Genomic DNA, 16,404 nt, shown 5'->3' with positions numbered 1-16,404 from the left:
TAGGAGAGCAAAAGAGAGAACATATTTTATTGATCAATTGGAATAGAGTATTGATACACACTTCCATTCATCTTCTTGTTCTTTTATACCAGTAATAGTATTTCAGTACTCTCACTATTCTGAAGACAGTAATTTATGGACCTGCTATTTTTCTATTCATTATTTCTCAATGTTGATGAAAATTATTAACTTTTATTCTTTTTGAACTATATTTTTTTGTTGAAATTTAATATTATTAATCATTAAGTTGTTAGTGTCAATAAAACATAGAACACTAAATCTCTATGATAAACCCATGATCATTTTGTTCAATGTCGAACTTTTTTACCTTAATGATCTTGCACCAATATATGTTGCTACATGGTGTGTTGATAGAGAGAGGTCTCTTGTAAATCCGGGTCGATTTGATTCTCTCAAGAAGCATGGTTCATTAGTTTCTCTGTGAATCCATCAAGAATGTCAGTATTTTACATTTGTGTAAACATAAAACACCTTCAATTGTGACACGAGAAAATATACAAACATGACTCCGGGAACTTGAGCTTTGAAGGCAGAAATGGAGCTTTTCGTAACTCATTTTATTGTAGTGGCTTATTAGGAACGAAGAAAACTGATGTATATACCTTGCTCTCTGGTACAAATCGTGTAAATGTATTAGGTGGAGAATACTAACGGACAGCAAGGTCTTGTCACAGCAGGTGTTCATTTCTATGAACAAACCAATGTGTTCTCGTCAACTTTTGACATACCCGGGTTCAAAACATAACCCATCCCTGCGGCAGCCCCCGGATTCTAAGTAAATCCTTTTGTCCAAACAGGTACATTGTATATTAGAATCCCTAAAACAAATGAAATCCCCATTGTAGTTGAAGCATAAAGGTAAGCTCTCCAAGGGTGCTTGCTTTCTCTCATTGCATTGAACTCGGCAATGAAAGTTGAAACTGTACTCAAACAACCCAGAAATCCTAGCTGTATCCCGTTTGCAACAGTGTCGAAGTTCTTGATATTTACCTGCACCTCATAGGAATTGTTTCGGTATTCACAATGTTGAAAGCATAGCTGCATATAACTATTTGGCAGATGAGGATATGATGCAGATAATGAGAAAGAGCCATAAGTTGCTAATGTGGAAGACTATGCTAGTGCACTTGCGTCGTGTAAACAAGTGACATTGGTAAATAGAAGATAAAAACTACGGACAGAAACCATTCAGTGAGCCCTTACCGACTTTTCAATCGTGGAGAGTCCAGCCATTATACAAGCAGCAGAAACGTTGGTGATCAATGTCCCAAATGGAAGCCATCTCAAAATCCCAGATTTTCCTAACCCACGTCCATTAAGTCGAGCCAAGAACCACCTGATCCATACTCCAAAAGGTCCAACTAAGCAAGCCAGCCACAGCTGAGCTCCACTGCTACCACTGTTAAATTCTTCCTTGAGCAGCAATCCACTCACGCTCAATAAAACACCAAGAACTAACAATAATATCACCATTGCTACCAAATGACGTCTGGAGCTGTTGAGTGTCCAATTACAGTTACAGCTCGGGACTCCCTTTTCCGGTCTTGTATTCAGCTTTTTGAGAATCCACCGGAAACCCTTTGCTGTCTCTATCCCGAAAATGATAGAATAAGCTACAAGAAACAAGCCTGCAAGAAAAAGAGTTTCAACTTTCATGGATGATTGAGCCAAGAGAGTACCATTTTGCTCATTAGTTCAGAATATCCAAACAGAAAATACTTTTTCCAATCATAAACAGGCATCATGTAGCACATTACCTATGAGAAACCCAAGTATAGCTTGCACCCAGTGGCCATCTACACTGAGATCAAGCATTTTCTGATTCCAACCACTGAATGTTGTGACGCTACCCAAGTATCCAGTAATCAATCCAACTGCCAAAATATCGGATACTTGAGATATGTCACCTTTGAAAACAACACCCCACCACCCCATCAAGAAAGAGCCAACCTGTACGAACATGTAACCAAGTTCACAAGTGGAAAAAAACTTTGAATATATTCATAGGGGTGAAACAAAGAAGAGAGGAAATCCGAAGTGAATAAAAATTTATTTGGAAGTGCAAAAACTGAACACTAGGCATCCGATCTATCTCTAGGTTTTCCTAACCAAAGGCTGCAAAGAGTTATCTACCAATGCAGCTTCCTTGGGTTATCTAGAGTCTACGGGTTCAGATTAAGCGCTTGTAGAAGCACATCCAGTGCATAAGCTTCACAACAACATTCATGAAGAGTCACTCCTAGTCTAGCATATCATCAATATATCAGCTCAATTAGCATTAGACAAACCAAAGTCCAAATCTTGTGGCATTGTGATAGAGCGAACCATTGTGTGCAACCATGGTTGTACCGGTTAGTATGTGCACCCTACACTCACAAACCGTCACTCATTGCAAACAGTGTTTGTGTTGGAGAGAGAGAGAGAGAGAAGATACCATATTAGAAGGAAGGTTGGGGTATACAATGGTCTCATTGCTGGTCACACCTAAAAGACTCGGTCCAAAAAGTTTTTCAAGCAAATATCTTGTGAAAACCTGCAAAACTATGAGAAGTCAGTTTTTTACCAACCAAATGTATCCTTCCTTATGTTTTATATACCAGAAGTCAATTTTACCAACAAAACGTATTCTTCCTTATGTTTTATATATCAGAAGTCAGAATTCTGAAACTAATTAACTCAAGAATGGAAGCTCAAGTAAATTACCCCGAGAATTCCGAAAACAGCCAAATGGATAAGACACGAGATATACTCCAACGACATAGGTAGTCTTTGTTTTTCCTGCATGTGGAAGCATGGTGCACCAAATGTACTTTTGTTATTACAGCGAAACAGGGTAACAGGGGGAAAAAATCACACAGTAAAGCTCACTTGTTTTTCATCCCCAGGGCCCTTTAATAGATCAAGTGGAAGGGGAGATGTGACATCCTCTGGCACGGGTGACGCAACAGAGACTTTATGCAAATCTTCTGGATGAATAACTGACCCGCCTTCCATTGCAAGATCCAGAGATAAGCGGCAACTACTACTCACACTGTGCCTGTTGCTTTGAAGAGCCCGATCACCAATATCCCCTGCCTCCGAAACAGCCTCACTGCCAATGTCATCATCGATACGATAGGACACGGAACTTGATATACTAAAGGAACGCTTCCTTAATGAAGAGCCAAGGCTGCCTGTCTGGCTAAATGCTCCAGTTCTCGTAGGCTCAGGGTTATGAGTACCATGATCCATATCCGTCCTGCCAGAAATATCGGATTTCGATCCTATAAGTAAAGCTTTCTCAAAAGAAGCAACAGCAAACATGAATCGTCTCTTGATGATAATATGATTGAGTCAATTATACTCACAGCTTTAATCAATGATTTAAGTACTTTGTTAAACTAAAGTCCATGCACATAACAACAAGTAATTACTCTTGCCAATACTCATAACAAAAAAGTCAAGTCACAAGACAAATACCTATAGACAACTGCATTTCTCAGCAATGTAACAAATACATAACAATTAATAAGATTTATATTTTGATAATTCTTATCAAATGAAAGATGTAGGCAACCATTTAAAAAGAAAGAAACCTTTTTTATAACAACCAAAGAAAAGGAATCAATAATTAAAGTGGTTAACATAGAGTAAGACAAAGAAACTATGTACCCCATGATTCTTTTCTGATAACCTACCACTCCATTAAAGTGGAAGTGGATCCCACGTTTCATTAAGAAAAAGAAGTAATCACAAAGAAGGAACTTTTGAAATTTAATTTAGGAACAATCTCAATAACCATAAATTAACATCTTTTTCAATGGTTTTAAAGATGTGTCCTCCACTAACATAACAAACCAGGGGAAAAAATTGAAAAGAGTTACATCTGAAACTACAATAAACACAGCTTTAAATCCAATTGGGTTTTAGCTGAAATTCCATAAAATATTAAATCTTTATTGAACTGAAATCTTTGAAAGTCGAAACTTTTTCCATCTTTTGCACTAAAGTAATAAGAACAGTATATGTGTAAGTGAGAACGTAACAACAAATCAAAAAGTCCACCTAAACAAAGGAGAAACTGCATGAACAAAAGCTGATAAAAAATTAAAGAAACAAGAAAAAAAAAGTTAACTTTACTGCTCATATGTTAAATATTAATAAAAATAGAGGAGAGAAGTGGCATACCAAATACTAATAGTCGAAAGTTAGAACGCCGAGGGAAACAAACAACTGGAAAAAAAAATTAATAGAGAGGATTCAAAGTAAACAAACGCGTTATGAACAAGAACTAATGGGGAAAAACAGATGGAGTTTTGATGTAAAATAGAGATAAAAGTATTGAAAAGGGAAAAACCAGAAAAAAAGGGTGTTTTTCAATGTTTTGGAAGAGTTGAAAACTGAAAACGAATAAATGGTGTGTATTAATGGAGGTATGGGTTTTCAGGAAGATCAAAAAATAATAATAAAGGGAAAACTGAGGTAAAATTGGTTGCAGACGATGAAGAAAGCAGAATCAATGAATGTCATGCGTTGTGTTGTTTCTAAGCCATGTGTTCGAGTCTGACTTTCTCTCTCTTTTTTTTTAATTATAGAACTGTATACTATTCACATGTATTCGATTCGAAAAAATCGAAAAAAATTTGAATTTCGAGTTAAACGAATCGAGTTATTCGAGTTAATCGAGTTATTCGAATCAACTCGAATTTTTTTTCGAATTTCGAGTTCGAATCGAGTTGAGTTTTCGAATTCGAATAATTCGAATATCAAACTATAATATTTTACATTTTTACCCCAAACTCCTAAACTTTTTTACTTTTACCTCAAAACTTTTACTCTTTTCCACTTCCCCAAAACTTTTACTTCTCTCCCCTCCCAACCCCCAATCTACCCAAAATCCATTTCTCACCAAAATTTTACTCTCCCATTTATTTTTTCTCAAAATTTTACTCCCAAAAACCCTCAAAACCTTTTATTTTCCCCCAAAATTTTTACTCCCTCTCACTTTTCCTTTAAAAATTTTATTCCCTTCCCATCCCACCTCCCATCTACCCCAAACCCTCCTCCTCCAATTTTTTTTAATATTTTCCCTCCAAAATTTTACTCCCCCTATTTACATTTCCTCAAACTTTTATTCTCAAAACTTTTTATTTTCCCTCTAAACTTTTACTTCTCACCCTTTACTCTCAAATAAAAAATAAAAATTATCCAAAAAAATCACTAAACATAAATAGTAATAATTTTATTTATATATACTATTTATATTATTAAATTAAATTACACATTTTATATTATTTATATTATTGAATTGTTTAGTCATATTGAATATTTATATTAAAATTGAATTATTAATTATGCCATAAAATATTCGTGTTAAAATTTTATATTGGTATCAATTTCACATTTTATTTTTAAAATAACTTTTATTAAAAAAATCATATTTTTACATTTAATATATTTTTTAATTCCAAAATACATAGTGACAAGAATTTGAAGATAATTGAAACAACTAAGCAAGCAAAGAAGCTAACTAGTATATAAAAAATTAATAAATAAATTATGAGGTGATGAAAGTTAATAAAAAAATTGATTAAGGTGGACAAATTTTATTACGATGGGTGACAATGGTTATAAGGACCCAAAATTATTTTTTAAAATTTAACTCGAACAAATATATTCGATTCGATTCGAATTCTATCTCACTCGACTCGATTCGAGAAAACTTCAAACAAAGTTAGGATGATAAAATGAGATTTGAAAACTCGATTAACTCAAAAATTTTCGATTCGATTCGATCGAATGCTCACCCCTATGTGTATACGCGATGACAGATAGATTGTGTTACTATTTCAAGTCCATAATTTACATTATATCTAACGTATGTCCAACATCAATCTATCATATCAAAGTTAAAAACTTCAGACATAAACAGTTGTAAAAGGAGTTAAGGGTTCTCCAATTGGGATCAGAAAATGCATAGTAAGGCTTCGGGAAATAAGATTCGGGGGGTTCCCTCAAGTTGGACCACATGAAACGGGGTCCCTTCAACCCTAAGCATCTAAACAATAACGAGATCACTTAAACCTCAAATTAGGGAGGGGACGACCCCCACATTTATGGAGTGGAGATAAGATTTCAGTAAATGAGAACTAGCAACAACCTTTAAGTTAAACTAGGAAAAGCATTCACTGAGTACCAAACGAGCCAAAGTCCACCTTTATGTCCAATAATCACTGAGCGTCGAAGGGGAGTTGATCGATGATAGAAGGAACCTCATCCCTTCTCGCCCTAGTCTCAGTGATGATCATGATAAACAGGTTGTAAAGCCTCACCATATCCTTGACGATTTTGACAAAGTCGTCATGTTTGGCCCCTCAACAATTCCAAACAAGATCAACATAGAAATAATGAGTGAAAGAGATGAATTAGAACAATTAAATCCCATTATTATATTTTCTTAAGCCTCCCCCCCAAACTTACCTCATTTCGACATTATGAAAGAGGTATTGCGCTCCTTGAATCACTAGAGAGCCCATATAAATCTTGCATTTATTTATTATTGGTTATACTTTTATTAACATTGCTACCAACACGTTGCTTTGGAGATGGAGTTTTTATCCCTCTATTGTAAGAAGTAAGAAGGATTCTCTGAATCCACTTGTTCGCAAAGTTCAGATTCCATAAAGATCGATAAATTGCTACATAGGTAGTTGCTCCTTCCTCTAGGAAAGGCTAAGCCGGTCTTATTGGTATCAACAATGTAGAGAGTTCTCATATAATTTGAGAAATTGGTGGGATCTTTGCGCTAATCTACTAGTTCCTAGGGGAGACCGGTCCTTGTCATCTATCATTTGTAGCTCATTCAACGCTACACTGATTGGGTCTTATTAAATCTCTAAAACGTTGCCCCTTCATCTCAGACTCACTCGATTTTGATTCTCTATTCAGTTCACTTGTCTCTACAATAAAACCACAGTCAACCACTTATCCAAGATTAGGTCAAATCATTATCTTATTCTTGTTGGGAAAATCAATTTAAACAGTGGAATAGTTCACAGTGGAATTTTAAAAATTTTCTTTCGAAACCAATCAATTGTGAAGTTTATAGCAATAAACTCATTTACTTAGATCATATCCATGTTTTATAAAAGGTAGACTAAATCGTTCTCGACTTTTGACCACCCAATCTTCTCCACTATTCTTAATCTCGGTTTGCTAGAGTGTGGCCTCTTTACGCAAATCGATGGAATCATTATGTGAAACTTTAAGCTAGAAACTGAAAAACGAGTTCTGTCAAAAGATATAATTTATTTGAAAATAAATTTTTCTATAATTTGACACAATACCAATGTAGAAAATCAACTCCCATATGGAATAATAATATTTTAATAGGAAATCAACTCCCATATGGAGTGTATATGTAGAGGCGGTAGCAACCCCCTTTTGGTACTAGAGTTTGTCGCCCCTTGCATTTAAACTGAGCCTCGTCCTGGATCGAGTAATTATATGTGCTAATTGATCTTTAAACTAACTCATATGATTTTCCAAGCCCAATAAATATTTGCATATGCCCATAATGTTATTTATTCATTTAATTAATTAAAATAATTAAATTACTAATTAAATTATTTTCTCAACTCAATTCTAATTCTATTAAAGTTTTCATTAAAGTCATGATGACTTTATCGTACTAGAATTTATGAGTAAACAAATTTAATTAATCTTATTATTATGAAATTATAATGACTTAATTAATTTAATTTTCACTACGAAGTTCAATTATTTAATTTCAGATTAATTAAATAATAATTCAAAGATATAAATTAATTTGCAAATCATCTCTTGTTCATAGTGAGAAAACACATTCATTGCGAATAGTGATACATGTGATCTATTTCTCTAGTTCATCGTTTCACATTTTTCTTTTCATCAAGTAATGCAAACCATCAAGATTATACCGAGCTAATGAAGGGACCAATTGAACATATATAATTAGGGTCCAAATAATTCGTAATTAAGTTCTAACTCTTCGTTTGTTAATTACAATATTATTTAGTCATAGAGTCATTCCACTAAAATATCATAAGCTCTCCCCATTATATGCCATCACGAAAGTTACTTTACTAAGTGTTCATCCAATGACATTTGTCATATGTGTGTTACTCTCATAGGATATCCTTAATCTATTTAGTGTAAATATGTTCTCCCAATATAATCCTATTTTATCTCATAGTAACAATTACATATTCCTTCATGAAGAGCTCATTACTAACAAATAGTAATTAAATCATTTATCTGAAGACAAATGACTTGTAGTCACGTTACTTTTTATCTATTATGTAATGTCAATGAGAATATATCATTTACCATTTTATTGGGCTATGAATTCCACTATTGTAAGTAAATTCATGTCATGAAGAACTTGTATACCCAATGTACCAACTTTCAGCTTTATTACCAATTCAACACAAGCTTTCAATACATCAAAATATACGAGTCACGCATACATAGTCATCACTTACTCAGGATTGAGGTAATTCACACTATGAACGTCACAAGTGAATAATACATAAATGGATCTAGGATCTATTCTACTTGGGTCATGTCTGATGTACTGCTAGTCTAGTTAGTTACATTTATATATCTATCTTTTGGGAATTATCTGCTCTAATACCCATGACAAGGTATCTCTCCATTTGGACTTAATAGATATCATATTAGTTTTTCAAACGACTTGTTGAATTTCAATTAGACTAAGGACATGTTTAGATCAACTACTACTACAAGTTATATTCTCGCATTACGATTCGACCATGTAATGTCGTTCAATATTAGTTAAATATTAGATAATCAATGAAATAATATTTGGTTTCATTTTGCTTTGTGTGCAAAAACTGTTTGAGGACAATTTATAAAATATATGAATGATAATGATGGAGTTTTATTAAACCAACTTGTTCAGAAAGTTACAAGTATATAAATGTAATCACTACATTAAGGGCACTAGATCCCAACAATTCTTGCCACCCTTGAGAAAGTGGTTCATACGAATTGTGATCGGTCCTTCAATTTTGAAAACTTGTGAATGGATCACCTTGAATTCCACTAGATCCTTCAAGGGTTTTGCGCCTAGCTTGATTAAGGCCTAGTTCCCACTATCGAAGCTTTCACATGTTACCTCAATAAGTGGAATAGAAACACTTTTAGAAATGTTTTTATGAAGAAAAAAAGTGTATTTTGGCCAACCTCAAGGGTATTGAGATTGCCCTTGAATTGAGGCATTGTGAATTCCCTTTGGAACTTCAAAATACGCTCATTTAATACTATTAGAGCATTCTTAATGAAGAGAACGATTTATGGATGCTTAAGTCTAAGGTTAATTGGGTTATCGAAGGTGATTGTAATACCTATTTTTTTCATTTAGCTACGATTAAGAGACGTAGTTATAATAGGATTTTAGGCCTCTTAAGTGCTCGTGGGAACTAGGTCATTGATTCTAAAGATTTGAACACTATGGTTAACAATCACTTCAAGGATATGTTTCAAGCTGCATTGCTAATGGAGGATAGGAAGATTAAACTATTTTTTTTCCTTTGGCCTAGTTTATCTAATGAAGAGTCTGAGTCTTTGGTTAAAAAAGTGATAGATGCGGATATTACCAAAGTCGTCTAGTCTTTTAAATCCTTTAATGTCCCAGGGTTGGATGGTATCCACCATTTTTTCTTCCAAATATGTTAGCCTCAAGGGAAAGAGAATATATGTGACATGGTAAAAGAGTCTTTCTATTCTGTTAAGATAGTTGATAACATTAATCAAGCCCTGGCTGCCCTTATCCCCAAGTCTTAATCAACTACTCTGATCCAACATTTTAGACCTATTATTCTATGCAGCACTAGCTATAAAATTATTACCAGAATCATGGTTCAAGATATCCACCTGTCACTTGAAAAGTTTAACACCCCTCGCCCGGTCCAGTCGTCGGACCTGAGCTATAGGATACTACAACAGTACAACTTGCACTTAAATACTTCACAAAGAGCTCGCCATACATACCATACAAAGTCGGTTCACACATAACAACTTTAATAAATCAGTTCACACATAAACACAACTTGCGCATTTTCACGGTCCACATATTGATAAACATAGCTCGAATATAAAGACAACACACATATAAACGCAGTTCGCATATAACACAACTTGCGTATAAACATAGCTCGCATATACATACAACTCGCATATAACCCAGCTTACATATAAAGACAACTCACATATAAACACAACTTGCATATAAAGTATAGTCGTTCAAAGTCCAAGCCAAATTCATGATCCTGAATACCATAATTTGTCATCGCATTAAGCTATCACCCAACCATCACATATTGAACAATTTTACACCATTCTCATAACATTATCTTAACCATTCCACATTTAAAGTTTGGCCATCATACACATTTATATACATAACATGTAAATATCCAAAATCAAGTATGACGCATATGTAATGCAACCCCTATATACATGCCACATAACAAAGTTCGGAATGATTAAAAATCTACTAAGTCAGAAGCTGGATAGTGTGAGCTTTGGGGTGATCCAATAGACACATCCCGCAAAATGCCAACTACAAAAATAGAAAATGAAACAAAGTAAGCATTTCATATGCTTAGTAAGTTCATAGGTTTTAAAACAACAACTCACCTCAAAACACGATTAACAAAATAAAATAGCTAAATACATAACTTTTCTGTCATTACATTTTGCAACAGTAAGGTGAGTTCAAGATAACCAAATCATATAACGATTCAATCTATACACATCAATCCAATTCAGTACCATTAAATCGAAATCGTCAATTATGCTTCATTTACAATAACCTAACATTAAATGAACATTTCCAATTTCAGTTCATATCATCATTCTGTCATTTCTCTTTTCATTAACAGTTTAGCTCGATGAACTATAATAAACAAATACAGATACGCGAGTGACTACAGCACACCGATTAGCTCATCAGAGCAGTAACTACACTACACTAAAACACCGAAATGCAAGGTCCATAGGCTCGTATATCATATATCAGTACATCCCTCCACCACAGCAAAGTCTTCGTAGAGACAACTGATAATAGTGGTCTCCGTAGAGATAAACTCAGTAATCCACAACAAATGTTGGATTCTGCTACAATCAGTGAATTTTCATACATTAATATCATCTCTTATGCATATCTCGCACAACGTATGAATAAACCTATTGGCATGCCACTTTTATCCTATCATATCACACGTTCATCCACGCACAAGTAACATATCATAACAACTATTTACAATTCAATCATTTCCTCACTTTTTTGTATCATTTTGTAAAACGTTTAAAGTACATTCAAATACTATAAATTCACAATTCAACCACAAACATTACATATATGAATATAACTATACCATATGAACTTACCAAGTGCAATCAACAATAATTGAAGTGTTAGGAACTAATCTGCAATTTTCTTTGTTCCTCGATTATCTATCGATTGATTCAAATCTTGATCCATACGGTAATTCATTTCAAATTATCAATTTCAATTACCTTATAACCTCTTATTATATGAATATGAAACTTTAATTTCACTTTTTACAAATTTCCTAAAGTTTCACATTTTATTCAATTTAGTCCCTAAAACTGAAACAATCATATTTTTCACATTTAAGCCTCGTATTTCAATCCTATTTCAATATCATCCTTCTATAGCCCTATAATATCTATAATTATAGAAATTTAAAATTAAATTCAAGTTCTTTACACTTTAGTCCTTATGTTCAAAACTAACAACTTTCACTTTATAAATTAGTCCTTTTTCATTTCTAAGCTTATAAACTAACCTAGTAACACCCCCTAACCCTAAACCGTCGCCGAAACAGGGTTACGAGGCATTACTAGACATATCAACAATTCATGGATAATTCATAATAAAATATCAGTCGTAATATAATTGTATAACTAAGTCCCTGTAATAAACTTTCAAAGTTTCAAACATGAATTAAAAGTGAAATGAAACTCGTTCGAGTACTTCATTTTTTATTTTTATTTATTTTATTTTAAAAATTTCGACAGCATTTCTGCTTGTTTTTACATAAAACCCTCTGCAATTAAAACCATATCATTTCTAATCATAACCAATTCAACCAATTCATTTCACATTCTCAATTCCTATTCTAAATACCTTCTAATCTACTTAATCAACATAATATCAATTCAAATTTAACATTATACTAAGTTAAATAACAATAGATAAACTTTTTTTTTTCATTATAATTCATAAAGTTATAATACTAAAATTTTTAACCATTTATAATAAAACATAATAACCTTTATACACATCCTATGTACATGTCACATTACCAAAATAAAATATACATCACCAAAAGTATGCTGAAGTCGGGTCTGGCTTTGGATACTGGTTCAGTGCTTGACTTCTACAACCTGCGCACGGAAACAACCGTACACTGAGTATGTATATACTCGGTGGTATCACTATAATTCAGTTTATAATTAATTACATTAAACCACACACATACTTTTCATTACAATTATCACTACTAATAAATAATTCAATCTTTTTATATTATCAATTAACTATATATATATCATTCTTATTTCTTTATTTCAAATTTCACTTTTCACATATACTATATTATTCGAGATTGATTTTATCAGTAAATTTATTTCATTTGTCCCTATTAACTTGACTCGGACTCGGCGAATACACGGATTCCAATCAAACACACCAGTAAACAGTAATCAATAATGGTAACAGTAATAGTAACAGTGACATTATTCAACACACAAAGTGCTGAATCTGTAACAGTAACGGTAACAGTATTCGACACACAAAGTGCCGAATCGGTAACAGTAACAGTAGTCGGCACATAAGTGCCTGATCAGTAAGCCGGCAAATACCCCGCACTCTTCCATATCCAATGCATGCCAACTATATCCGACTAGCCCGACTAGTTAATAGGGTATTTAATTCACTTTTCAGTACAATCTCCACTTTAGTTTAGTATCAATTATAAATTCCTTATTTCAATCAGTTTCACAGTATTACAGTAATTTATTACTTCAGTAATTTCACAATTCAATGCATTATACATAACAATATTTAGTATTTTTTTTTCAATTCACTCAGTACTCAAAACAATATCCAGTATTCCATAATTTAGTTCAGTATCAGTTTCAATTTCAATACCACATTATAAATTTATCATTTATTAAACACTTACCTTAAAATACTTACCACACATAATTAGCAAATTAAACACTTAATAATAATAAAGTTTGAATTATAGTGATACAAACCGTAATTCCCGTGTCTATTCCTCGTCCACTTTTTCTTTTCCTTTCCTCGTGGATGCCTCGGGTGCGATATTAGCTACAAAAAAATTTAAGATAATTTTCATAATCATTAGCACAACACAATTTAATTGCTGAAATTTTTATCTAACTTTTACTTTAATTTCAATTTAATCCTAACTAAACCTATATATTTTTCTTTCTCAATTCATACTTTCTTGCTACTCAATTTTCTTGCCAAACTCATTTTTGAAACTATCTAATTTTTTTCATATTTTCATAATTTCGAATTTATTTCAATTCAATCCCTAAAATTCAAAACCTATAGTTTAGTTTACAATTCAATCCTTTATTCAATTCCAATCAAAATTTCTATCAAATACATCCCTAATTTAACAATTTATTCAACATGAACCATGCTTAATAATCTATAAACTTCCAAAAGCTCAACTTATTTTTAACAAAACTTTGTTTTAAAACTTCTAAAACATCTAAATTAAAAGAAAAGAACTTGATTGACTTACCTTTAAAGCTTTAAAACCTTAAACCCTAATTTTTCCTTTCCTTCCCTTTTTCTTTTTCTTTCTTTCTTTCTTCCCTGTTTTCTTCTCTGTTTCGTCTCTTTCTATTCTGTTTCTATTCTTTGTTTGTTTCTTTTGTTTTTAATTTACTTTATATTATAATAATATCTATTTTAATATCAATATTCATTTTACATTTGGTCACACTTATATTTTTACATTTGTGCCAATAGTTTTATTACAATTGTCATTATTTGATTTGTTTATCAAATAAAAATCTCAAAGTTTAATTATTTAATTTAATAAATATCTTTAACTTAATAATAATAATTAGTAAATATCTATTTTAATATCATCTACATGTATTACAATTGTACACATAAATTTATTACATTTGTACCTTATCATCACCATACACTTGTCCTAATTTAACATCTCACAATATAATAATAATAATAATAATTTAATCATTTATCTAATAAATATTTTTTTAAAATAATAAATATCTATTTAATATACAATTTAAAATATTACAATTGTATAAATTTAGCTTTTACAGTTACACATGTATTATTTAATCATCATACATTTGGTACAAATACAATATCATGATAATAATATTAATTAATATTATTAATATCTTTTTACTAAAATTTTTAAGCAAATAAATAATTTTAATAAAAATGTATATATATATTCACATATTACACATGTATTTTATCATATCCATACAATTGGCATATTTTAATTCATTTAATAATATAATATCATTATAATTTAATTATCATAAATTCATATAATATAAATTATATTTAAATACCATTATATATATAATTAAACAAATAAAACCTTATATTCTATTTCTTTATGCTGCCTCAATTATGCCAAATGGCTTAATTGTCATTTTAGTCCCTATTATTTTCTTTTAATCTATAATTAAACTTTCACTTCTATAGCAATTTAATCTTTTTTTTCCTAATAATTCTTAATTAGACTAAATTCACTTAATTAATACCTAATTAATCACTCAACTAAACTCATAATTACTTTTAATAATTATTTATGACTCAGTTTACTAAGACGGAGGCCCGATAACACACACTTTTCCGGTGCTCACGGATTTTGGGTCGTTACATATTACACCAAAAGTTCAAAAATAATCAATGAAAACATTATAAAAATTTAACAGTTTCACAATTTAATCCTTAGGCTAGCTAAATCAAGTTACAACGATATCAAAAACATAAAATTTACAAAAAAAGAAGGAGCTCGATTTGAACTTACATGCAAAGGAAGAAGCTTGGTTGAATTTCTTAGCTTTTTAAAAATGGAGAAACAGTGAAGAGAATGAAAGAAAGATGATGATGGCCACTTTTCTTTTATGCTATTAAGTTTTAATATATTTTAATCTAAATTAACATTAATTTAAATAACAATTAAACATAAAAATTCCCACTAACCATCTATGGCTTTTAAAAAGTGGTTATTTGTTCTTGAAAAATTACCATTCAAGTCTTTTTTAACTTATAAAAATCAATAGCGTCTAACTTTTACAGTTTTTACGATTTAATCCTTATACCTTAATTACTAATCGTTCAACAAAATTATTGGACCAAAAATCAATGTAACACCAATATAGACTTGTAAATATTAAATAATAATATTTACTGACTCAATCATCTAAAAATGGGGTTCTGAAGCCACCATTTATGACACCACTAAAAAATGGGTTGTTACAAAAAGGTCATCTCCCTTTTCCAGAACAGTTTTGTACATGGGGGATAGATAATAAAAAATGCATTTATTATCCAAGAAGTTTTCCATTCTTTTAAGAAAATAAAAGGTTGCGTGGGGTTAATGGTTATTAAATTTGATATGGAAAAGGCTTATGACAAGCTTGAGTGGGGTTTTATCCACAAAGTGCTTATATACTTTGAATTCTCAAACAAATGGATTGCCTTTATTATGGATTGTGTTTTATCCTCGACTTTGTTAATGATGGTTAATGGCCAACATATTGAAAGATTCAACACCTTTAGGGACATTCATTAAAGGAACCATTTGTCGCCTTACATTTCTATTCTTTGTATGCATTATCTCACTTTGAGTAATGAAAAAGTTAGTAAGGATAAAGAAAATGTAACGGCCTAATTTTCAGTGGTGTCAGAAATAGTGGTTCGAGACCACTAAATCTGACTAGTAAGTTCAAAAACTTTATTATTTAGAGCACGTTTGGTTCGCTGTATTGGATTAGAGGTGTATTGGATTAGAGGTGTAATGGAATAGAGGTGTAATAGCAAATCAACTGTTTGGTTGAATGTAATGGAATAGAGGCGTAATAGTAAAACTGTGTTTGGTTGAATGTAATAGAGGTGTAATAGCATAATGGAGAAAATTAAAATGACCAGAATACCCTTAGCATAAATTTGTTTTGGTAAATGATTATTGTTATTGTTATTTAAATTTTAATAAGATTATTTATTATCAAAAATAAATAATTTAATCATATTTAAACATAATTATTATTTAATATATT

The 16,404-nt window shown here is 31.6% G+C and overlaps 1 protein-coding gene across 1 annotated transcript; it reads right to left on the bottom strand.

The window, feature by feature from the left end:
- Positions 1-3,692, bottom strand: LOC107901399 (fluoride export protein 1). The gene is made up of 7 exons (XM_041095148.1): positions 3,481-3,692; positions 2,890-3,259; positions 2,725-2,799; positions 2,456-2,554; positions 1,779-1,971; positions 1,225-1,649; positions 1-1,011 (listed from the first exon to the last, which is right to left on the bottom strand). The coding sequence occupies exons 1-7, from the start codon at positions 3,675-3,677 to the stop codon at positions 793-795; spliced, it is 1,578 nt and encodes a 525-aa protein (XP_040951082.1). The 5' UTR covers positions 3,678-3,692; the 3' UTR covers positions 1-792.
- Positions 3,693-16,404: the final 12,712 nt, after the last annotated feature.

This window comes from Gossypium hirsutum, chromosome D06, assembly GCF_007990345.1.
Source record: "Gossypium hirsutum isolate 1008001.06 chromosome D06, Gossypium_hirsutum_v2.1, whole genome shotgun sequence".
NCBI lineage: Eukaryota > Viridiplantae > Streptophyta > Magnoliopsida > Malvales > Malvaceae > Gossypium > Gossypium hirsutum.
The sequence above is the reverse complement of the archived record's forward strand: the minus strand, read 5'-3'. Positions and strand labels throughout refer to the sequence as shown.

Bases quoted from the DNA above. Each gene is read 5' to 3' on its own strand.
- LOC107901399 (XM_041095148.1), bottom strand. From the start codon at position 3,677: ATGGGGTACATAGTTTCTTTGTCTTACTCTATGTTAACCACTTTAATT. The intron at 2,555-2,724 runs GTAATTTACTTG...ATAGTTTTGCAG, and splicing joins CTGTTTTCGGAATTCTCGGG to GTTTTCACAAGATATTTGCT. The intron at 1,972-2,455 runs GTATCTTCTCTC...ATGTTCGTACAG, and splicing joins CCAACCTTCCTTCTAATATG to GTTGGCTCTTTCTTGATGGG.